The following is a 27,064-nucleotide window of genomic DNA, read 5'->3' as shown; positions in this document are numbered from 1 at the left end:
ATGACTGACAGGTATAACATGTGGATAAGAGGAAGATGGAAAATGTTGTCCCAACGAGCAATAGCTCACTTTAAGGAACTAAGTATTTCTTTTTGCTATTTTTTATGTAGCAATGTGTCAGTATGCACTGTCTTCATTTATCATTTTTATGGCCACTAGATTATTCAGCTATTCGAAAAGTGTTTTTTTTAATTTATTTTTTAAATAAAGGTATTGCTTCTGTGTCCTTTATATCTTTTGGAAGACTGTTATAAGTTTGAGTAATGTTATGCTTATCGCTATTTATATCATACTTTGTTGTATTAGCATTATCAATATCATTCTTTTTTCTAGTATTATAATTATGTACCTCTTTCCTCTTTATTAAAAGTAGATTACTATGTATATTATTTGAAAGTACATTATGGATATACATACAAGATTGAATTTTAATTAATAAATCGAATGGCAGTATATTTGATTCCATAAATAAACTCTTACTTGGATAGTCCATAGGTAGACCATACATTGCTCTAATGGCTTTCTTTTGTAATATTATGAGTGGTTGTATTTTTGATTTATTAGCATGTCCCCAAATAATACACAAATATATCAAATGACTTTGTATATATGCATTGTATACCATTCTTTTTAAGTTCGTTGTTAGTTTTTTTCTCAAGCGGTACATAATACCTACAATGGGAGTAATTTTCTTTTCTAAATTTTTATATGTAGTTTCCAAGTTAGATGTTGATATATTATTATCCCTAAATATGTAGTGTATTCGACTCTTTTCACCTCCAAATTCTTAATTCCAATTTTGCTAGAAAGAATTATCTTTGACAACGGCTTGTGAAAATTATATAATGAGATTTTGCTAAATTTAATAACAACGAGTTTATGCTTAACCAATGATATAATGTAGATAAGTCTTCTTTAATGTATGTTATCAGTTCCTCTACAGTATCAGCTTTATAGAATATAGCACTATCATCAGCAAATAAAGCTATTCTACCTCTTAGCTTAAGCAGATGAACATCATTTACATAAATTAAAAACAGTAACGGTCCCAATATGAAACCTTGTGGAACACCATACTCTATTTGAGCCTCATTACTTTATCTTCCATTTACTAAGACATATTGTGACCTATTAGACAGGTACCTTTTAAACCATGAAAGAGATACCTATGAATCCGAAATTTTCTAGCTTTTGAAGCATCATGTTATGTTTGAGGGTATCAAATGCTTTCTTTAAATCAATAAACAATCCTGCTGCAAGTTTATTGTTATCCAAACATTCTTGAATTTCTACTACAATATCAGTTACAGCATTTAAGGTACTTGATTTTTCCTAAAACAATATTGATATTTATAAAAATCATTTATAGACTCTACAAAAGTTACCACTCTATTATGTACACACTTCTCAATTAATTTGGAAATGCAGCTTAATACTGATATTGGCCTATAATTATTCGGATTTAACTTATCTCCACTTTTATAAAATGGAATGACTTTGGCAGTTTTACATTGCATTGGAAATTCGCCTAGAGTAAAGGAAAGATTTACTAATTCAGATTTTATCACTAATCGATGATTTCAAGAATAGATGAAAATACTAGCAGTTACAGGGGGAAGCTGACGATCGAGGAATGTCCAAGAAACTTTTTCAGAACCTAACTTAAGGAGCGAAAAGAAAATCATATTATTAGCAAAAGCTAAGGCAACCTATGGCTGTTAGTGGGATAAAAACTTATATGAAATTAGGTATTAAGTTATTTTTTATTTGTTTAAGTGAAAATATATCTCCATATAAAAAAGTAAATATGCATATTTAAAAAGTGAAAATAGTTAATATATCTTGTCCTCTTTACTGGCCTAACGGGTAGTCTGTAAGTCTTGAGTTTCAATTCTTGGTGGAAGGGCGCAAAAAAGAATTTCAGGTGAAGTGGTCAATGTCATTAGTCATCGTCTCCTTTAGAATTAAAGGTCATAAAGGTGGGACGTTAAACTTTAAAAAATGTAATTTCACTTACAATTAATTAAACATAATTTTTATGGGTGATAATCAGATGAACAACTAATAATATATAATGAAAATTTATGTAGTTACAAAACAAAATGTTTAATGACAGTGTATCAGCTATTGTATCAAAAACTACAAATAACTTTAAATATATTATTACTAAACTAATTTTAATAATACAAATTATACTAAAGAAACAATTTTACTTTTTTCGGTTCTAAAGCGTCACTGTGGACAAAGACAATGGCAAGATGAACGGACCTACTCGAGAAGTTTTAAATGTGATTCGCAACACAATTGTGGAATTTTTCCAATACTCGTCTCTGGATACTGTAAAATACATAGGAAGACCTCCACATTGGATTTTCAGGTTTGATTATTTGTTACATCACACTAAGTTCGCACGTGCCTTTTTATGTGTAATAAAGTAAAATTAACAGCAATCTTGAGAAAACATCAAATTTTAATATTTTACAGCGTTTTATATTAAAGTAACATATTTGGTCAAATTAGAATCTTATCGTTATAATTCACATTTTATGCTCTTTACATTTCTTACCTATTTACTTGATCAAATATTACGGTTTGTAATGAGGTCGTGAGGAACTTCGTTTCAATTGCTTTCTGGGATTTCTTCCTTTTTCTTCTGCTCTGTCAATCAGACTTCGTACTGATACGTGCACCAATATATGCTAATGGGTTCTGGTTAGAAATCAAAACAAATTTTCCCGAGAAAATTGCCTTCCGCACAAAACAATTAGTGATTTTAATAAATAAACTCTTTCGGACTCGATACAACATACAATTTTTCGATAAAATCGATTCTGGATAATGCTGAACATTGTCGGTAAATTTCTACAAAAGATCAACCAAAAATAATTATTCGACAGCATATTTAGATCAAGTGATTCCAAAATATAATTTAATGCCACTTTCGTTTTTACTCCAGTAAATAGAACCGGTGTGTGAAGATATCTTTTGATTTTCGTTTTCAAATACACCGAATTATTATTTTCGGTTTTGTAAACATAACGGATACGTCGAAATGCACTTTGGTTTTCTGACCAAAGCATATCAAATTAAAGTGTTTACGTTGCGGAACCGAACCCCAACTACATTTCCTGTTCCATTACCATTGAAAACAAAATTTAATGTTTCATTACCATTGACAACTACATTTCCTCTTTCATTACCATTGACATAAATTTTCTGTTCCATTACCATTGACAGATACATTTCCTGTTTCATTACCATTGACAGCTATATTTCCTGTTCCGTTACCATTGACAGTTACATTTCCTGTTCCATTACCATTTGCAACTACATTTCCTGATTCATTACCATTGACAACTACATTTTCTCTTTCATTACCATTGACAACTACATTTCATGTTTCATTACCTTTGACAACTACATTTCCTGTTTCATTACCATTGAAACTATATTTACTGTTCCATTACCATTGAAAATTACATTTTCTGTTTCATTACCATTGATAAATATATTTCCTGTTCCATTACCATTCACAAATAAATTTCTTGTTCATTCCTTTAATTTTCTACGAACATACTTTTTCATTGATCATACGTACACTTCAGTCTAAATGAGAGTGAAGTTTTTACTTGCAGGTGCTTTGGTTGAATAATCTAGTCTATCAGGCTTTTTGTGCGATCAAATCCTGTTTAAGGAATAATCTATTCGTTTCATTATTCATTTGATTACAGCCGTACGTTCATATGATCCCCTTTAGCCTAAACAGAATGTGCGTAGGGTATAAATCTTAAACATGAACAAATAAATATTTCATTTTCGGTTTTTGTCTTTGAAATAAAATAAAAGAAATGACGTCTTTCAATTTAGAGTCAAACGATTATTCCCTTTAGGCTAAAGGAAAGGTATGATTAAAGCAAGTGAATGATGATGGAAATATTGGACAAATTAGAATACGAGAGGAAACGGGAGTAGTGCGAGAAAACCCATAGACACGATCTTGTGCAAAACAAACTTACTTGGGTGGGGATCGAAGTAGGAACACCCATGTACCAGGAAAGCGCTTTACCACTGAACCACTCTGCCTCCGTATTTTAACTTTAATTTAACAAATATTACAATTGAGGGACATAACATCATTGACATTTACACTTTTGGTGTGTTATTGGTATAATACATTTTTGATAATTTATTATACCTGTATCATTAGTATGGTTGAATCAGTTCATCCTTTGTTTCAGATTTAAAAAATTATTTGATATTCCTCATAAAATTTAAACTTACACTATAATTTTATTTAGTCCAATAATTCAAGTGCAACAATAACTGTTAAAGTTATTAGAAAGGATGTATATAAATTAAATATATTTGTTTTACTTTCCAATGTAATAGAACTTGTATTCCTTTCCTGATTCTAAGAGGCGTAAAATAATTGATTTGTAAGAATATTTACATAACAAGTAATTTTATATGATTGAGAAAATGATATTATAATGAAATATGTAAAATAAATACAAACCTAATAATACTAATAACGTTTAAATGCTTGTCTAACGCTTACATTCGGTAGAAATGCATTTGTCGTCGTTTGAAGAAGGAAAAGAAGCGATATTCGAAATCATGGGAATTGCAGCTCGCATGTAGATTTGTGAGACTTTTGGGATGACGACGAGCGTTGTAGCCTAAAGGGCATGAGGGTGAAACTTCAAGTAAATGAAAACAACTATTTAAAAAAAGAAAATCGAGAATATAGGTTTGTGGAAAACCGGGAAACTCATTGGGGTGCTTTTGGATTTCGGATATGTGCGTCATTCCTCTGCTCCTGGGCGTTGACGAGCCATCTCCATGTATCGGCGTCTGCTTCAGATTGGTGTTAAAATTGGATGGTGTATCTCGGATATTGTCCCGTTTGCCGAAGAATGCGCTCAGGAATGTCGTATTAGATTCTTAACGGCACGGTCTCCGGCGCAATGATTGCCCTCTCCACATGAAATTCTCTCGTTTTTTGCTCTCAGTCACACACTCTTCTTTTCCGGATTCTGGAACGTTATATATACAAAACAAAGAAGAAAGATGGCCGTCGACAATGCGGAAATTATTCAAGGTATGCATGTGAAAGAATTGAGGAAGATGAAACGTATAAGGGACTCTCGATTTCTATAGCCTAATTATTACAGTACAAATCAGTTACATAAGATTAAGTTACTTAAAATTGTAATAAATAAAAAAAATGAGGAATCGTCTGCTGAACAATGTGCTATTGTATCACCAGAATTTTATAATATTTACTGTCCGTTTCTAACTATAACAGCTTTTCGTTATTCCCAAGAATAATGAAAAGAAAAATAAAACTGTCACTAAATCTTGAATCGTTTTTAAATTGTGTACTAATAAAAAAACTATGGGGGGATTCAATTTATCTACACTAGTAATAATAGAAATAATTGGAATAATAAATTTAAAATAATTTAGGCCGCATTATGTCAACAGGAATTAACATAACTCACTGCGAATAATCTTAATTTTTTTTAGAAATCTAAAATATTTTCGGAAGCTGGCTATTTATGAAAGTGAAATCCGATAAATCAGTGAAATAACATATTTATCTCTTCTAAAGAAAGTTGGGTCGGAATGGAGAGATCGAAGACTCATAAGAAACATGTATATGAACTAACAAGTAAATGTTAGAATTGCAGAGGAAATGAGAGAAGAGAGTGCAATTGGAAGGGGGTTCGTCAAGGATGGTGTCTCTCGCCTACATTCTTTAATATATATCTAGAAGAGATAATGAGAAAAGAATAATGAAAAACTTCTAATTTTGCTTGTTTGCTAAGAAAAAAAGAAAAAAGATAAATAAATGATTACTTACATAAGTATTACATTTCGGTTCTTTTACGACCCTGTTGTAAACAACCATTTTTACATAAAAACAAAACAAGAGGAAACGATATTTTATGTTCAATATATAAAATATACATTAGGGAGAAAATACAAGAACAGACTTTTAGATACTCACATTCATTTAAGAAACATACTGCACTACATATCTCTGGGGTCCCAGAAAGACCGTACGGTAGTACACAAAGGTTAAACGTACATAAAATGTAATTACTTATGTGGAATCTATAAGGATTTATTTCGAGTCATACATAGTTAATACTTATAAATTATTAATTAAGCAATATCAGCACAATACATAAACTATAGACAATTATCACTATTTACCTATAGGACAGCGTAGTATTTCACAAGCTTTACCACCAACGTACATGAAACGTTCTACCATTAACGCCGTAACGATATTCGGATTTGGACATTATTTTTTTTGTTCAAATCTTAAACTAAAAATGTAAATAGTTAAACTTTTAATTAATCATAATTTTTACTTATGGCATATACAAATTGAAGGTTTGGTTATTAGTATTAATAACTTTAATCCAAATCGTTCATTGAGACATCCAAATGTTCATATTTCACTATGCATATTAATAAATTTAAACTCGGAAGTTTGATAAGAATTGACATTATCCAAAATTTTAAAAAATGTAGAATCAAGTTTAATTTTACATCTCAATGCATTTCAGATTATTTTGGGCTATGATATGGATTACCTTTGCAGTATTTTGTGCTTTGGCAATAAGGTCTCTTTGGTTTACCTACTTCTATAATTCCGTATCTTATGAATTAGTCGAAAATGAACCATCATGGAAGACTGAATTACCTGCAATGTCTATATGTGATTTGGACGATCATATCTGGGATATGTAAGTAAATATTTACAGAAATAAATATGACATACTGTATGGTCTGAATGTGACAAGAATATTTTTAAAGATTTTAAATATTTAGTTTTTGTGTTTGTTTTGCATGAAGTATGTGTATAATTCTTAGAAGTATATGACAACATGGGTAGAGAGTAAATGACAACACACATATTATTCTAGTTAAAAGGGTATTTAACGTACAGAGTACATAAATGAATAAAAAGAAATAAATGACAGAAGTACATATTACAGTGAAATAAAAGCAGCTACAACAAACAAATAACTTATTATTGGAAATAAACGGCGTATCTTTGAACACATTTTTTTTAAATGTCTTGAGAAAAAAGGAAAGGATCTCATTTTTTCACCTTGATATGATTTATTGAATAATAAGTATCATATTTAACAATATTACAGTTACGCAAAAATTATGATTTAAGACTTTGTAACAATTGAGGAGTTCGATGTAAGAATTGTGTAAACGAGGTTAAGTCCTTTTTGCATCCAACGCATAACTGGCTTTTACCATACTTGTTTAGCCTCCTATCAAACTTTCAACTTAATAATTAGGTTCTGGAGGTGAGGGAAGCTCTTTGAATTATGAACAATATCAGCCAGAGTAACGTGAAAAGATCGTTTATCAACAGACAGGACTGTTTCTATTCCACCAAAAGCTGCTCATTTCCCTCCAAACACCGCAATGCATACTGATACCAACGGGAATTAAATGCTGCATATTATATTGTTTTATGTAAGAAAAAACACTTCTTAAATTCTCAACATCATTTTTCTTAAAATGCATATTTCAGACTTCCGCTCTTATTGCATCGAACTCCTCAATTTTAGGAGTCAACTCTATAACCATTATACTATATAATACTCTCGTGCTGACATTACACTCACTAGAATGGTAAGGGTATAATTCTCTACTAGTTTCGTCTTAATATGTGGATGGCTACAGTTTAGTATATATTTTTAAGTTTTCGATAATAGTTTTTATTCCCACCAAAACTACTTACGAAAGTAATCCTTCACATCATTATATTCAGCTTAATAAGATATACCGATTTCTGTATGTCTCAATTTTGGAAGTTTTCTTTTCCGTTATGCTCTAATAATGTTATAGAACTTGACAGAAACATTGTGGTATATCAGTAAAGACATTCACTGAGCACAAGTAACAAACATGAAATGTATGAACACTAACGACTCAGTGGTAGTTTGTCCAAATTCATGAAGCTGTACCTGAGAAATAAAATTCACTCACTGTTACACACTTCACTTCCGATCTAAGTATTAAATCATTCTAGAGCATTAGAGAGTTTCATCTGAACATCCAGAGGTCTCCTCGAACACCATAGAGAATAGTCTGATCACTGTCTGCAGTGGCGTATTTAGGGGGGCTTCCGGGCTTAAGCCCCCCCCCCAAAATCTTACTATAGTAAAATATATGAAATATATTGCAGAATTTTCACATTTTCAGGCAAAGCCACCACCACCCCGAAAGTTAGGAAAGCCCCCCGAAACAATATCGTAAATACGCCACTGACTGTCTGTGTTATAATAAAACGGTAATGTTATATTATAGAAGACAAAAAATACTACTTTAATTCTAAGATCAGCACTTTCACTACAGCAGATGAAAAACAAGCAAAAGAACAAAACTCGCTATCAATGTTGCCATAATGTAAATCCAACATCCTCTCGCCTTGAGCTACGTTGAGGGGACTAGTAACCCAATCACAACGAATACATCATTTATTTCTAATATAAAAAAGATCTAATCTGGTAGGAGGTTTCACTTTTCTACCAGTTCAAGTTGTAACAGTTTGAGGTTTTGTTTCACATTCACTTTTTGTGTTTTTATCACTTACTCCGTCTATTGGTTCATCGCTAGGATAAATTGCTGGTTCTTTCAACATCTGTGGTATCTCATTTTAATGAACTTTCCTGGGGAAAACTCGTTGCATTGGTCTCATCATCAATCCGGTACGTGTCTTCAACCGCACAAGTCGTACTTCACAATCACGTACAGGTAATATTTCTACAACTCTTCCTAAACGCCATTCTAAACGTTTCAGGTTCTCATTTTCTACAAGTACAACATCTCCTATTTTTATTTCACTATGGTCTCTTCTAGACTTCGACTGTTGCACCAACTGTCCCACATACTCACTGCGAAATCTACTGCATAACTGTTCTCTAAGTTTATAACAGTATCTCAACCGTTTTTGTACGTAAACGGATTCCAAGTTGTTGGGATCCGGTATTTCTACTTCCCTAACTTACTGCAGAAACATAGATGGTGTTAAAGCTACGAAATCCGAACTATCATCAAAACATAAGTTAACGACCGACCATTCATGACAGCTTCACGGTCACACAGCACTGTAATGAATTCTTCATAATTTAGCGAAGCCTTCCCAAGTATTCCCCTTAACCGTCCTTTCATTAATCGAATTAAACGCTCCCACCATCCACCCCACCAAGCAGCACTGGCTGAATTGAATTTCCACTTGATGCGTTTCACAGTTGCAAAAGACATTATACATTCCCAATCCAATCTCCTCAATAAATTTTGTGTTCCAACAAAATTCATGCCAATGTCATTGTAAATGATCGAAGGACGGCCTCAATCTTCTAAGGGCTAAAAGAAAGTCACTAGTTGATAATCCGGAAACAAGCTCCAAATGCACTGCTGTATAAACTGCAAGGTAAATATACAAATCCAAGCCTTTCCTCCATCTCGTACTCTTACTGGTGCGGTAAAGTCCACTCCCGTTACTTCGAACACTGCTGCATCTCTGATTCGATCTTCGGGTAGAGCTTCAGGGATTGGTTCCAACTTCTTGGCAGTATATTGTTTACATATGACACATTGTTTTACTATAGATCGAATATTTTTTCGTCCTTTGAGTATCCAAAACTGTTTCTTAATAAACCCTGAACACCAACGTGACAACCTTCCACATGTTTCTCGTAAATTAATCTTTTTACTACTGGATGTGTGCTTGGCAACACAACTAGATAAAGAAACGTTCAACATCTGAAACTTCTGTAATTTTATTTTTTATGCTGATGATTTTGTCATTGTCTTCAAACGGACACAAAGATTTCAAATTTTGTCGCCAACACCCTCAAAGGAATCTGTTTGGATAAGTCTAATAACTGTCTTCTCTGTCGATAACAATTCTTCAACAGACAATTCGTTGTTTCTTCTTTGCTTAGAACGATAATTGTGTATAAATATTTTCATACAATCTATTATGCGAACTAATTTTTCGTACTTACAAGGGTACCGATAATACCAGTCGCTGTCCTTTTCAACATTAAGCATAGCTGATAAGACCGTCTTTTTCTTCTCCTGTGTAATAATTTCTTCTGTGTACTCATACTTCTGTTCTGGCCATCCCTCCTTGGGTCGTCGCAGCCACGAAGGACCTTCCCACTATTTAGACTCAAGCAGTTGTTTTGAAGTACAGCTCCAGGATGTTAAATCCGCCGGATTCATGGTTCCTGGTACATAATATCAAGCTTCTTTTCACTTAATTTTCTGATTTCTTGTACTCGATTCCAAACAAAAGTATTATATTCATCATTCCTTTTAATCCATGCAAGAACTGTTGCAGAATCTGTCCAATACTAAATCTGTATACCTTCAATATTCAAGGCCTCAATCAAAGAAGAAGCTAGTCTCCCTCCAGTAGTAACTGCCAATAGTTCTAATCTTGCTATGGTTGATTTCTTTATAGGAGCAACTCTTGTCTTGGCTGTACTAACTGTACATTAATATTTTCTCTGCTAACAGTTCTAAGAAAACCTGCAGTAGTATAGGCTCTTTCACTTGCATCACAGAAAACATGTAGGCTACAATTTTCTGAATCTCCTTGTATACATCTAGGAAGTAGAAGTTCTTTCAACCAAGGCAATTCATCTACCTACTGTAAAAATTTCTTCCTTACTGCCCGTGGTACTTCTTCGTCCCAACTTAATTCCAATCGCCAAATTTCTTGCAAAAGGATATTTGGACATAACGTGACTGGAGAGGTAATCCCTATGGAGTCAAATATCCGATTTGCAAACTAGAAGATAACCCACTTCATAAGAATCAACCCGTCGCAGCATTCTGGTCTTATTGCCAAAGGTCAGATTTCGTTTCCCACTGTAGACCTAAGACCGGTACTCGGTTGTCTTGTTCCATGTCTCCAATAGACGTGTACTCCCACCCTCTCAGCTCAAATCCAGCTTTCACCATTACTTGAGTACTTTCACTCCTTACGCTGGTGACGCAATTGTCCATATAAAAGCACTTCGAAAGCTGAGCGATGACTTCTCTGGAATATTGGCTTTTTCATTCTCTATGTTTCTCCATTTCTAACTTAAGATGATGTTCTATCACCGCATACAGCAGAAATGAACTACAGTTCACACCAAAAATAACACGCTTGTGACGAAATACCTTTTCGTTTTTCTCCTGGTCTACCCACAAAAATCTTAAAAAGTAATGGTCTCTTTTACAAACACTAATTTATAAAAATGCTCTCTTGATATCGGACACAATTCCAATTCTATTTAACTAAACTTTATCAAAATTGATGGTATCATTTCGATCAAATTAATCCCCTTTTCTAAACACTGATATAATGAAAAATATTTTTCCCTGGCTGACCCGTCGAAACCGGGACATATGTTCGTCGTACTGTTTTCCTTGACTACATGGCGATGAGGCAAATAATGTCCTTCTCTATCCTTTTCTTCGGGTGGAACTTTTTCTATTACGCCATCATATATCCATTCATTCAACACTTGTTGATAGTCCTCGTAACGATGTTCCTTCTTCAACTTATCAATAAGTGTATTCAACCTTCTTTTGCGCATCTCTATATTACTAGGGAGTGTAGGATGTCCTTCTATCTCAGGTAACCAAACTTCGTACCTCTTCTCCTCATTAATAGCTACGGTCTTATTAAAATAATCTATTTCTGCTTGCTGAGCTTCCAATTTTGTTTTCTTTTCCACAGAATCTGTGATACAAAGAACATCTAACCGCCATAAATTTGCTATAGATGCTTCTTTACAAAACATGGACATTGTTGCCATAGACGAGAGTTTAACATCACCATGTACTGTAAACTTTGTCCATTAAAACCGAACCAAGCAATGTTTCCATAGCTGCCAACACAATTCTTTTCCCTGTAAAACGTTTTCCTGCAATATCAGAACCAATTAAAATTTCTACCACGCCAGGGTTCCTGTCGTAAATTTCGACACAAAATTTTTCTAACCCCTGTATCCAAGGACCTTTAACTATTGACGTCTCATTGTCACGTATTGTATCTTCGTTCAGTGCTTCAAAATCGCATGCAAAATCACTTTTCAGACTATACAACCTAACTCGATAACGACTATGTTCATAAAGTGCAGAACAAATACCTCCGAACACATTCTTTTTTTAACAACTCCCTATTTCATTTCTAATGCGGTAGCTGTTAGAACGTACGACCATTGGGAGCCGGTGTCTCTAACTACTCTTACCTCCCTTTCTGTCTCTTGATCCCTTACTTTTGCAACTAATATTTCCAAAAACGTTTCGGCATTCACGTTATTAGTTAATGTATTTTCAATAACTGGTTTCGTTACACTTTGTTTCACTGTACCGTCATTTTCCTTGTTACCTTTTGGTTCCTTGCACATAATGTATGAACGTTGTCCCTCGCACTTGGTGCATTTTAATTTCACTCTACATCTACTGCTAATTGCCCCTGTTTCAGACATTTCAAACAACATCCCTTTACGTTTAACACCTTTGCTTTTTCCTCGAAAGGCCAGTTATGTGCCTTCAAAGACTCTTCGATAACATGAAAATTACTACAAAAAATACATTTCTCTGAGTCACCTTTACAGATCACTAGCTCTGCCGCTGTTGGAACAGTTTCTGTGTGTCTGCTTCAATCCTTCCTTTTGTTTATCGCACTGGAAGTATCTTTCAAATCAAACTCCTCAAGTGTTATCCGCTCTTCCCTTTCAACTTCCTTTCTCACAAACAACATTAAATTTTCTAGTCTATTTTCCACTCTAGATTCTCCATAGTTCGTAATTCCCCTTTGCCATACTCGCAAACGTTCTTCAGGTAAACACGATTCCACTATTGGGTGCAGCATTGCTACGCACTTGTCTGTCGTTACTCCTAATGTACTTCATGCTCGTAATTGTGGCTCAATTTTATCATACAAAGCACTCAGTTCCAATTTATTATTACTGTTCAAATTGCTTAACATCAGTTTTAAAAGTTCCCTCACATACACTTCTACCAATGTATCTTTACAACCAAAACGTGACTTCAAACCTTCAATCACTTTCGGGTAGTTTTCTTCACGTGACGAGAAACTTTCAACAAATTGGCGTGCTTTTGAACCGGGTAGGGTGATCTGAACTAAATACTGGAACTTGTCACTTTTTGCGATATTTGTGTCCGCACCGATTCGATTGAACTGACTCCAAAACGGTAACCAATTCTTTAAAACACCATCAAACTTCATCAATTCAATTACCTGTAAGTTAATATCCCATTTCCTACCTTCTGTCAAAACACTGTCTGTATCACGAGTTGAATTTGATGCATGCTTATCGATCAGCTCTTGAACTTTCGTGAACCATAAAATGTCAGTAGAGTGCTTTGGTTTCCTGAACCAAATCATCTTCTTGGAATTCTTCTTGTAATAACAATTCGATGTATTCATTGTGTGTTTCATCAACCACCCTCTATTTGTCCTCCAATAATCCAAAGTTCACTCTAATTTCGTCAATGTTCACATTCGGGGCATTACAACGCTGTTCCACATTTTTTGCGAATTATGTAAATACAGCTCTCGCCACTGTTCTCACTCTTTTTGCATTTTCTATTATTTAAGTTGTTTCTCAGTCGTGTCACAGTCACCAGATGTTACAATAAAACGTTAATATTATATTATAGATGGCAAAAAATAATACTTTAATTCTAAGATTAGCACTTGCACTACAGCAGATGAAAAAAAGGGCGAAAGAAGAAATAAACAAAAAAAGAACAAAACTCGTTATCAATGTTGCCATAACATAAATCCAACAGTCTGCATACTATTCTTCTGATTATCAAACTTCTGATGTCTTGAAATTTAGCCAAAGTTGATGAGTTAAGTACAACGCCACGAAACGAACACTTTCTTACTTGTTAAAAATCAGCAGCAGTTGATTTGTGACTGATGCCTCAGTTAATTTCGTTCAAGTGAAAATATAGCTCTCTAAAGAACGGAAGATTTTCTATTCGCTTGCTGTAATACTAATCGCATTCGGGTGGCATAAAATTTTGTAATTCACACAAATGTTAGAAATCCTGAGACTTAAAAAAATATTTTACATTATCAGTGACTATAACCATTACATTACCAAATAGTAGAGACTTCGGAGAGAGATTGTATCCTTGAATTTGGGCATAGTAGATGCAACTCTGAAAGCTTGGTTTTTATCTAAAAAGCATCAGGTATAAAATATTCTTGCCGATAATACTAAGAACTTTGCTTTTTGTATTCCTACGAACTCTTCAATGCTCATCCGGCATTTGTCTGTGAGGCGCTTTTTTTTTAAAAAAAAAAAATATGGACTCTTTTTGTAGCTTTTGATGGATACAGGTTAAACTTTCAGCCAAAAAGTTTTCCGATTGGTTCATTCCACTTCACGATTAAGAATATATCATAGTCGGAAACTTCTACAGACATCAAAGAGAACCAGATACGACCATCGAATGTATTCTTCCTTCGACATATGTTGCTACTTCATTTGCTCTTGGCGTGAAAACCTTTTATCGATTAGAAGATTAGTATCAACCCTAACGTAGACGGGGACCTCATATGAGCTCCGAAAATTATTTGTAATTATTAATTAATGCATGTCGTGTTGCTAAGCACATTCGCTTCGCTTGACTTAATTCATAGAAGTTCGTGAGTCTTTTGACACTCGAAACTTTTGTACATGAAATCTCAGGAGCAACCTGTGGTGTCATTACATTTTTTAAGTATAGTCAAGAGTAAATGGAGTGTTCTTTTTTATATAAGCACTTTCTATTATAAAATTGAGAGCTTTAGGTAAGCAAAATTATGCTCCTTTTTATTAAAATGTAAAGTGTTCCCTATTCAAACATTTTGACATAACTTTTTACCTTTTGGAAAATGTGGCGTCTAGTATAAAGTTCGCATATGTGCTTATTGCCACTAGTGAAGTCATTGTTGACATTATCAATTTTGAAATACCTTACAAGTTATTGGGAAAGTACTTTTATGAGAGAAGAGTATGACTAAAATTCCATTTCGCAATTAGGTAATTTATCAATTAGAATCAGTGACATACGCAATTGGAGGATTACGGGTTTTAACCCCCCTCAAGATATTAGGCAGCAATAAACGTTTACCATACTATGATATACACACAAACACCTAAAGTGATATGAACTTGGAAACTTGAACCCATCTTGACGAAATTTTACATATGTTGCTAATTCAAATCACTTTTTGACAGTAAATTTTCAATAATCTCCGATTCAATTATATGTAGTAAGATACTCGTACGACATTAAGTGACATGGTTTTCGTTTCTCCTACTGAGATATATTAACCACTGTCCCTCTCGTAAGCTTTCTTCCGAATTGATGTCGTAGACTGGAAAAATCATAGAGTAGGTGAAAAGATGTTACGGAATCGCGAGATTGATTCCTTCTATGGTAATGGCATTTTCCAAATATTTCAAGAATTATTTTATTTACCAATCCTCAAATCTCAATACTTTTGGAAATATCCACTCTATGATGAAAACCGAATTTTCTACTCCTCGCAAAGAAATCATGAAATCACGTATCTATGTGAAAACACGGTGGTGTAAGTGTTACGGTGTGTGTTGAAATTACAAACGATGGTCGTTCTATCCTGAATTGTTGCATTGGATTCATTCATGCTTCAAACTGAAATTAAAATCCAGATTGCTATACTTGTTTGACAAATGAGAAAAGTCACCTGACCCCTTGCAATTCATGGATGAGGAGTCCTCAATGTCATAGGGCAAACCTGAACATGAAAAAATATTGGAAGAGGCTAAATTGGTTTCAAGGTATGAGTTAAACTTGACAATCCCCAGACTTGAATTCCTACATAAAATGTCTCGCGCCTTCCAAAGGAAGCTTCCATAACCAGGTACACGTATATGCGAATACTTAAGAGGTACTTTGGACACTCCCTGACGAATGTTACCCCCTGTCACAAAATATCATCTTTGTCTTACCAAATACTATGCCATATACAGTTGAAATTTCTTTGTCTTGCCAAATACTATGCCATATATAGTTGAAAGTTTTTGTCTTACCAAATACTATGCCATGTACAGTTGAAATTTCAATTTCTTTGTCTTTCCAAACACTACCATGTATAATTGAAATTTCTTTGCCTTACCAAATACTATGCCTTGTACAGTTGAGATTTCTTTGTCTAAGAAAATGCTATGCCATGTACAGTTGAAATTTGCAATCTACTAAATGTACAATCTTCTGCCAGTTGCCAACACTAGCAATAGTGTATGCAGAGTGTCATCAAGGAAAGGAGTTTCAAGCTTCATAGTTCACATGATTGAATATTTTTATATCTTAATTTAGTATATATTCATTTTCAATAATATCTTGTTCAGGTGAGTTAAAACCTGGAAATCCTCGTTGCGTACGTCACTGATCGCCAGCATTAACAATTGGTGAATGGTGCGTAGCAATGACTATTGTAGCATTGAGTACATTAGTGATACATTAGTAAGTATCTCGACTGATCCAATTTATAATATCATATACCCGCTGGTTCGGAAATTGAAAATGCATCTCAAATTTTAAAAAAATCTCCTAGGTAATCAACCAGAACTTCATAAAAGAAATTTATAAAAATATTGACTTGGTTTATTCAAAGTGTCACTTTTCGGTATCGCAATTACTATATGGCTTGAGAATAATAATAATAACAATAATAATAAAAACAGAAACCAAAAGTAATCGCGAGTGACTGAACCAGTGAAAATTTACAGCAGCAGTGTACCTGAAAACCTCCCAAAAAATAAAAAATGAAAGGCAAATAGTTAATATTATAGCACTCCACTCTCTCTCGTTCATACAATAAAAAAAACTGGTTGGTGAATGCAAGAACATAGCAATTAAACAAATAAATTAAATATTTGGGACAGTTTTACTTAGCTTCAAAAAAATTTTAAATTTAATGTACACTATACAATTAAATATAGACAAACAAAAACAATAGCTAACAATTACTGATCTTTCAACGATTTTGTATAGTATCAAAAGTGGAATTTGCTGTATTTAAATCAATTTAACTTGGACTATAAAACCAAACATTTAATGACCAATAAAGAATTATAAGCTTGAATTGCGAACACCCTTTCTTCGATACAATTTTGTTAACTTTAAATGTAATCGATGTGGAGAATTTTGGCTCAAAAGATATTCAGTGTATAATTTAATTAATAGTTATTTTCTTTTCTTTTTTTACGTGTGCATTCAACACCCAGTGACTATTTCTACTGTTTCCAAGTAATAAAAAAATTTCGTAAGTACTTACAACTTCACATTTGGAAAATTAGAAAGAGAAAGGAAAGTTTTTTACCCCAAAGGCTCCAATCATCTGCTGGCTCCACAGTCTAAGACCTTCTCTTGCTACTACTATAGTGCAACACGATTTAGCAATAAATTTTATTATTTCAGTGCTTATTAATTTTAAACTCCCTGTATATTCTTACTGCGTAATTTTACAGTTAAATAATCTTCCTTTAGTAAGTCTGAATTTAACGTGATTTCTGCCTCAATTCGATCAAACTGGTACTGTAATTTATTTCCCTACTCCTCTTAAAACTCCCTATATAGTCTCGTTAAATTTATTCAATTAGAAATCTACCGTTTATTAAATTAAATAGTTTTGACCTCTTTAACCACTACTCCTAAGACCACTTAATTCAATTTACAGCCACTAACGTATTTACCCACTCTTCTACGTACTAGCTCTATCATTCCACTACGTAGTTTAATTCCAATTTTTAAAAACTTAGAAGAAAGTAGAGAAGTCATTTAGAGATTACTTAATCTTTACAAGCTCACTTTTTTGTTTTAAAAAAATCTATTTTTTTCTCACTTTTTAATCTCACTTTTAGAAATTAATCTCACTTTTAATTGTTAACTTTGTTAACTTCTAGCAACAAGACAGTATAAGAGGAGTCCTAACTCAACTTTGATTAAATTGAGACAGTCTACATAGCCTAACAATTTTGCCTATCAAACTGTAGCAAACAGACGTTAAGTTACTTCTTCATACATTTTTCGAAAAAGAAAAACACTCCGCACTCACTACATTACTTCACGGTATTTTTATATTTTAGATTTTTGCACTGACAAGGAAAGATAAATGTAATACGAATTTCCCGACTTCAACCGTAAGCTGCTTCAACGAAAACTTCCACTAACTCCCTGTATCACCTTCAAACCAAGTGACGAGGCATAGCTTGCACGAGGCAACCGAAGCCACAAAAGGGGGCGTGTTACTCACTATCCCGTCTTCCCGTGCTACGTCATTCAAATACAGAGCTAACGAAAAGGAAAGGTGTTTCGCTTACAACTTCAAGCTTTTACAGAAATAAGAGCGAAAGAAAAAAAACAAAACGAATTCCTTCCTACATAATACAATCCTTTTCCTTTCTTTTTTTTTAAAAAATACTTTAATCAATTTCTTTCTCTGCCCTTTTTAAACAGTAAATTTACTTCACAACAACAGAATTTAATATATATATCATAAAAATAATGTAGCGTATTGGAAATCGCTACAAACACCACTGCCCCGAAAAATATAAAAAATACTACACCAATTTTTTTATATTTCAATTTTGCATGACTGGAAACAATTGAAAAGTCTCTCATTAATAGGAAACATTTTTAAATTCATTATTTAACATTTTATATCAATTGTGTTTCCGGCCGTTGAGTCTTTCTCGAGAAACATTTCACAATTATGTATTAAACCATTTAATATTATTCCACTTTAAGATCTTCAGGCGAATTTGTACTATTCTTCGCTCATCCTCCATGGATATGAACCAATGCTAAACAATGTAAACAATGTTTCAAACCTGGAATTCCATTGGTAAAAGTCAATATCTTTCAGGGTTTCTAATCTTCATAGCATAGGTAGAGAAACAGCTGTTTACATCAATTTTAGTACATCAACAGATTTCCTATAATTATACAAAAACAAAATTTATAATACAGAGAATTACAAACAACTAACGATTAGCACCAATGAAAATGATTTGTGAAAGATGAGATGATTATGGATATGAATGAATTGAAAAATTTAACATTTCTAACAATTCTACCAACTAATTTTAAATCTAATATCTACCCTAACTTAATCTAACTTAATCTAATCTCTATTCTATAGTTACCACTAATTACGTTGATGTTGTTTTGAAGGTTGAACTGCAATGAGTAAAATATTGAATAAGTTGTTCAGGCTTAACATAGAAATCAATTTCTACGTGGAAAGAATTTCTTAACGGTAACATGACTACGTTTAACCTTTGATGGATCGCTTACATCTTCTAACAACAAAGAATTCGGAGTCAGAAACTTGACTATTTTAAACGGACCAACCCATTGGTACATTAACGATTTGGTAACTTTATCTTTCAATGAAGCCTTCTCATTATTTTTCACTAATACAAGGTTCCCAACGTCCAAATTTACTTCCCTTCTAGTTTGTTCAATATCCTCCTTTTCTCCCAGTCTTTACCATATTTTCCAATGCATTTTTCCACACTTCCTCTGAAGTTTCTCCACAAATATCAACGTCCATAACTTTCCATTCAATTTCCAACGGGCTATTAACAATTGTTCCCAAAAATAATTCTGAAGGTACTGCACGCATACCTTCATGTTCACACACATTAAGGTTAAATTGAAGATCTCGTATTACACCACTCCACTGGTTTTGCCGTTCAGCAAAATACGATTTTATGGAGAATTTTAGAGTTTTGATGTAACGTTCCGCCACGTTCACCTCTGGGTGGTAAGGGCTGTTTAATGTGACGAATTCCCAAACTATACAAACATTTTTGAAAGTAATCGGACGTAAAAACGGATGTATTATCACTTGACAGCGATTCGATGAATCCATAACGTGTGAATAAATCACATAATTTATCACTAATTATCTTAGATGACAATTTTCTCAGCCTTTCCAGCATACAAAACCTACTACAATTGTCGATCACTATTAACAAATATGAAAATCCATTGGAAACCGGAAGAGGTCCTAAGCTGTCCACCATCCAGTTCGAATTAATCCTAATACGACACTTGAACCAAGACGACCCATTTTCTTGGAATTCGATGGTTTGGATTTCTGGCACGCTGGACAAGATTTCAGTACTCCTTGACATAATCTACTATCCCAATCCATGTAAATCGATTCATAATCTTCTGCATCGTCTTGTATATACCAGAATGCCCTCCTGTGAAGTTCTGAAGGTCATAGTACTCCACTAGGTTCCTTTGAAGGTCCTTTGGAACAATAATCTTCCACTCATTCCTTTTGGCTTTAGCTTTCTTCAACAAGAATCCATTTCTAATTTGCATATCCGCAATATTCTCACCTCCTTCGATCCTATTAATGTAATTGCTTAGCTCTGGGTCCTTACGGTGCAACTCAGTCAAAGGTTGCAGCTCAAGAATGGTAGTTTCCAAAGGTTAACTAGAACGACACCTTTCCTCTCGGATTTTTCTTCAAGTTTAGGTTCAACTTCAAAATTTAGGTTCAACTTAGGTTCAACTTCAATCATATTGTCTGGACAGAAAGTCGGCGACCTTATTTTCATTTCTTTTTAAATGGTGGATCTTAAAAGAAAATTGAGACAACTGTTCCATTAAAGACCCATATTTTAACAACCTCTTGGAGTTATTGATTATCCAACTCAAGGCTTTATTGTCTGTATAGAGGTCAAACTCTTTAAACAGATAATGTTTAAACCGGACAATGGTTTTTACTAAGCTTAAAACTCAAGCTCATATATAGAACGATGTCTATCAGCTTCACTTAGTCTCTTAGAAAAAAATCCAATTGGACGAAGTTCATTGCTATCATCTCTTTGAGAAATTACCCCTCCTAATCCTCAACTTGAGACATCAACATGGATCACGAACCGTTTATTAAGGTCTGGAACCTTTAGAACTAATTCTTCAACAAAAAGTCTTTTAATTTCTTTGAAGGCAAACTGCTGGGCTTCACCCCACACAAACTTCTTTTTAGTTGACCTCAATTCTGAAATAAGAGCAGCTACTTCCTGAAATCCAGGTACGAAACGAGAGTAGAAAGTTAAAATTCCACAAAAACGCCGAACTCCTCTATGGGTCTTCGGTACTCGTAAATTTAGAATGGCTTCAATCCTTTCGGGTTCATAATAATGTTCTCACCATCTACAATAAATCCAAGATATTTAATTCTTTTTCAAAAAAGAAGGATTTCTCTGGCGAGAGCGTGAGGCCACTTTCCCTAGGACGATCAAGCACCAATGTTATGGATTTCATATGCTCTTCTTTTGTACGATTTGCTATTAAAATGTCATCAAAATAAATAAATATACCATGGTCTTCTAAATCTTCAAAGACATCTTTCATACAACGAGCTAGAATACTTGACCCAAGCTTTATATCTGCAGGCAATTTCTTATATTGATAAGTTCCAATGGGTGTGACAATAGCAGTCAAGTCCCGGCTCTGTTTATCAAACTCAATTTGGAAATAAGCTTTCCGTAAATCACAGATTGACATATAAGAGCATCCCGCAAGGTTTCCCAAGCATTCTTCCATGTTTGGAGTGGTATACACATAGTCAGATAACATACTGTTAAGTTTAACGTAATTGGGAACTAATCTGTGCGAACCATCACGATTCCTAACCAGGAAACACGAGCTACCAAAATTAGAATGATCTACTTTCTCTAAAACATCTTGAGCAACAACTTCTATTATTACATTTTCAAATATCTGACGCTTTTCCCGGGGAATGGGAAAAGGCTTATCCTTAAAGTAACCAAATTCTCGAAGGTAAAGCTTACACTGAAAATTTTTATAACAGCCCACTCTCTCAGTCACAACATCCGGGTAGGAACGCTTTAAAGATTGAACAAATTCCAAAATATCCGAATCAGTCCAAAATTCACTTTCGTCCATTGAAGTTTTAACATCACTGGATTCAACCATATTCGATCTTTCATTTTTATCCCTCGGCAATTCTTCCTCAGTGTGATTTTCACCTATTACAATGTCACTGGAACTACTCATTCCTAACTGTCTTTTAAGTTCCGCAAAACGATGAGAAAACTCTTCCTCTAAAGACACAGACCACTGGTCTTCATTCCTATTAACTGGATCTATACAGTCGGCACCCTTATTTCCTTGATTTACAGAGCTCCCCTTTATCCAAATAAGCGTCTCGATAAGTCTCATCTAATCTATCTGTCCCACGTGAGCTGAAGCAGAGTCCAATTCACACTGAATAGAAACATCTACTTTCTCCATACATCTATGTGAAATCCAGTTCTTATTTCCAGTTAGGTAAATACATACTGGTTTTCTGTCAGCACGATCTGGTTTCTCTCCCGGTAAGTCTTTCTCTTCGATTAGGTTTCTCTCCTAGTATATGTTGCCTATCATTTTCAAAAAAGTCAGCCAATGATGACATTTTACGTAATAATAGATATCTATTACTGTCTCTAAAACAAATTCCATTCCTAGACACATCCAGGATAGCCCTAGTTGATTTTAAAAAAGGCGTTCCCAAAACAACATCACACGGAATCTCAGCAATTTCGAAGAGGCTTATGTCGAATCGCAGTACACCAAAATTTACTTCTATAGTCACCATACGAGGTTCAGTTCTACTAGAACACATCATGGAGTTAATCGCAATTGAGTCTGTTTTCCTACAACTATATTGAGGTTCATCCAACAATGAAACTAAACGAGAACTAATAAGATTAATCGTGCTTCCAGAATCTATACAACACGGTACAGTAACTCCTGCTATTGTTGCTAGGACAAAGGTAGCCGAACTGTCATCCATACTTGCCGGAACCTCTAGTTTCTTATCAGTCATAGGTTTATTCAGTCTTAAGCACCTTCCGTTTCCTCCCGAATTGCCATGAGTGAGAGAAGTAGGGTTGCCTTTATTATTACATTTCCCATTGTTCGTCGAATATTTCTTATTTTTTCCAGAAAAGGCAGAAGTTACAATTTGTTTCGGATTAAAATGTTTATTATCATTTGATTTACCATAATTGAATTTTTGCTTACCAAGTTGTACATCTTTCAATTTCCCACAAATTTCTTCAACACGCGAATTGCCTGAAAGTGCGCTTTTCTTAAGTAATGAACCCATATAATTATAATCTCCCTTAGTGACAAGGCAAAACCTAATATTTTTCACTTTAAACGATAACAATAGCTAACAATTACTGATCTTTCAACGATTTTGTATAGCATCAAAAGTGGAATTTACTGTATTTAAATCAATTTAATTTGGACTATAAAACCAAACATTTAATGACCAATAAAGAATTATAAGCTTGAATTGCGAACACCCATTCTTCGATTCAATTTTATTAACTTTAAATGTAATCGATGTGGAGAATTTTGGCTCAAAAGATATTCAGTGTATAATTTAATTAATAGTTATTTTCTTTTCTTTTTTACGTGTGCATTCAACACCCAGTGACTATTTCTACTGTTTCCAAGTAATAAAAAAAATTTCGTAAGTACTTACCACTTCACATTTGGAAAATTAGAAAGAGAAAGGAAAGTTTTTTTTTACCCCAAAGGTTCCAATCATCTGCTGGCTCCACAGTCTAAGACCTTCTCTTGCTACTACTATAGTGCAACACGATTTAGCAATAAATTTTATTATTTCAGTGCTTATTAATTTTAAACTCCCTGTATATTCTTACTGCGTAATTTTACAGTTAAATAATCTTCCTTTAGTAAGTCTGAATTTAACGTGATTTCTGCCTCAATTCGATCAAACTGGTACTGTAATTTATTTCCCTACTCCTCTTAAAACTCCCTATATAGTCTCGTTAAATTTATCAATTAGAAATCTACCGTTTATTAAATTAAATAGTTTTGACCTCTTTAACCACTACTCCTAAAAAAACGTAATTCAATTTACAGCCACTAACGTATTTACCCACTCTTCTACGTACTAGCTCTATCATTCCACTACGTAGATTAATTCCAATTTTTTAATAACTTCGAAGAAAGTAGAAAAGTTATTCAGAGATTACTTAATCTTTACAAGCTCACTTTTTGTTTTAAAAATCTATTTTTTTCTGACTTTTTAATCTCACTTTTAGAAATTAATCTCACTTTTAATTGTTAACTTTGTTAACTTCTAGCAACAAGACAGTATAAGAGGAGTCCTAACTCAGCTTTGATTAAATTGAGACAGTTGTACATAGCCTAACAATTTTGCCTATCAAACTGTAGCAAACAGACGTTAAGTTATTTCTTCATACATTTTTCGGAAAAGAAAAACACTCTACACTCACTACATTACTTCACGGTATTTTTATATTTTAGATTTTTGCACTGACAAGGAAAGATAAATGTAATACAAATTTCCCGACTTCAACCGTAAGCTGCTGCATGGACGAAAACTTCCACTAACTCCCTGTATCACCTTCAAAGCAAGTGACGAGGCATAGCTAGCACGAAGCAACCGAAGCCACAAAAGGGGGCGTGTCACTCACTATCCCGTCTTCCCGTGCTACGTCATTGAAACACACAGCTAACGAAAAGAAAAGGTGTTTCGCTTACAACTTCAAGCTTTTACAGAAATAAGAGCGAAAGAAAGAAAAACAAAACGAATTCCTTCCTACATAATACAATCCTTTTCCTTTCTTTTTTTTAAAAAGAATACTTTAATCAATTTATTTCTCTGCCCTTTTTAAACAGTAAATTTACTTCACAACAACAGAATTTAATGTATATATCATAAAAATAATGTAGCGTATTGGAAATCGCTACACTATGCACACATTTTCAACTGTGTAAATGCTTATGCCAGGATAGTGAACAGTACTTGCTATTCTGTATGGCATTAATTATTGTAAAATTGTAAACATCATGTATAAATTGCTCTGTGGCACTTTCATCATAATATATTCAATTACACAGCTATAGACTGGCGTTCAATTTATAATTCTCAAATAAATACATGACCTATAGGTGAATCTATGTAAAATTTGACTCCACTATTGACAATAGGCCTCATATAAAACATCCGACTTTCTACGCCAATGAATCAATAGCGGACACCAAAATGTCACAACCTTTATCTGCATCCTTTAGATTTGATAAATAAAACTGCAGTTCTGCACTATGGATTTTTCTTATGGAAAATTACAATCTGTTTATGTTGGTAATATCTCAGTGTTCTCAAATAAGGTACAACTTAGACAGAATTCCGAGTGGTTAAATTTGCTGTAGCACTTGGCTAAATTTGTTATGTTTCAATAGTATCCTTAGTGGACAACTTATACAATACTCACTGCTATTATTTACAGGAAAATTATTTAATATTTTCTTTTTCAGGCCGTGTGAGGAAGTAATACTAGAATGTGTATTGAATGGGATGCCTTTTAATTGCTGTGAATACTTTGAAATTATGCCTACGATTATTGGTAACTGCTATGTCATCAACTCTAGACTAGGAAGGTAATTTGTGTTCTTCATTAGGGTCGCCACTATAGGGAATTAAAGGACGTGAAATTATTAGCCGAATATTATTAGCCGAACTAGAAGGAAAATTATTCGGAAAATGTAGAACGCATTATGCAAATCTTGATTTTTGAGGAAAATACTATTTTGTAAATGAAATCTAAGTCAACAGAATAATACAGTTTACTTATAAATAGTACTTGTATGTTTCTGTTAGGAGATAAGAAATAACAACAAATACAATATACTCTTTAATATTGTAGCCTATTTTAATAAGTCTTCTAGGGCTACCAACCAGGTTAAGGTATTGACATCCGACATTCCGAATGTAGACATTGCATTCATCTTCAAGGATTGTAATGAAGAAACCGGAGATATGGGCACGTATATATGGCGACTATTTAGGACCAGAGCTATGAATGAGGGGTTGTAATTAGCTGAGAGAGATGCTGTCTTCTGATTGGATGACGGATGCTGGCTCCTGATTGGCTGTTGTTGTTGTGGCCACATTGATGACAGCCATTTCTCGTAGCCCCAACAACAGTTAATCAGAAGCCAGCATTGCTCAGCCAATCCGAAAACAGCATTTCCCTCAGCCAATCACAAACCCCCATTCATACCTCTGCTCCTAAATAGTCACCATATATACATACCCATATCTCCAGTTTCTTCATTATAATTCCTGAAGATGAATACAATGTCTGCATTCGAAACATTGAATGTCAATACCTTCATCTGACTGATACCCCGAGAAGCCTCACTAAAATCACGTCTACAGGAAAAAATTCAATTCTTTCATTGTAGTCTATATTTTACATACAGTATATAAATTAATAAATGACCTCTTCCATCAAAATAAATGGGATTATCTGCATCAAATGTTAATGAATTACATACATTTTACTGCCATACAAATTCGTTTACCTTGATTTTCTCAAATATCTTACCCTCAATCTCATTTTTTTAATATAAAAATGTGAAATATCGATTGATATCTGTATTACTTTCGACAATAAATAGTTAAACACAAATTAAACAGTGTAAGTGTTAATTAGAATGTTGACATACAACTCATTAACCACACTGTGTGCTAACTTACTGTTAGTGTAATAGTAAAACAAATGATTAGTAAACTTTAGCTTCAGTTCTTTCTAAATAGGTATTATCCATTTGACGAGTTTGTGCGTTTGTTTTGTAGACTCATTGTGGTGAATTTATATGCTGCTACTAGTTGAAGGAGTGGTGTCAGGGCTTTTCTGCTTTACTTTACAGGATGACCAGAACATACGAGCACCAAAAGTCACTGCATGCTTTATTATGTTGTAATTTTATAGAGCTGATTGTTATAGATTAAAGTGGAAAATGGAAACGAATAAAAATCTTATAAGTAACGTATTCTGAAATTAGAAATACTATATAGACTATTACAACTTTGCAGAAAAGGAACAAAAAGTATTCCCACATTGAATTTAAT

At 33.7% G+C, this 27,064-nt stretch overlaps 1 protein-coding gene across 1 annotated transcript in view; it reads left to right on the top strand.

Moving 5' to 3' along the window:
* Nucleotides 1–27,064, top strand: part of LOC145666353 (uncharacterized) — a 65,351-nt gene that overhangs the window by 10,698 nt on the left and 27,589 nt on the right. The window contains exons 4-6 of the mRNA XM_081733492.1: nucleotides 2,231–2,377; nucleotides 6,582–6,761; nucleotides 25,465–25,587. Of these exons, the coding sequence (XP_081589618.1) occupies nucleotides 2,231–2,377; nucleotides 6,582–6,761; nucleotides 25,465–25,587 (450 nt within the window). The remainder of the gene's footprint in view (nucleotides 1–2,230; nucleotides 2,378–6,581; nucleotides 6,762–25,464; nucleotides 25,588–27,064) is intronic.

The sequence above is a fragment of the Thermobia domestica genome, chromosome 12 (assembly GCF_964235325.1).
Source record: "Thermobia domestica chromosome 12, izTheDome1.hap1.1, whole genome shotgun sequence".
NCBI classification, from domain to species: domain Eukaryota; kingdom Metazoa; phylum Arthropoda; class Insecta; order Zygentoma; family Lepismatidae; genus Thermobia; species Thermobia domestica.
This window is presented reverse-complemented; position numbering and strand designations above follow the sequence as displayed.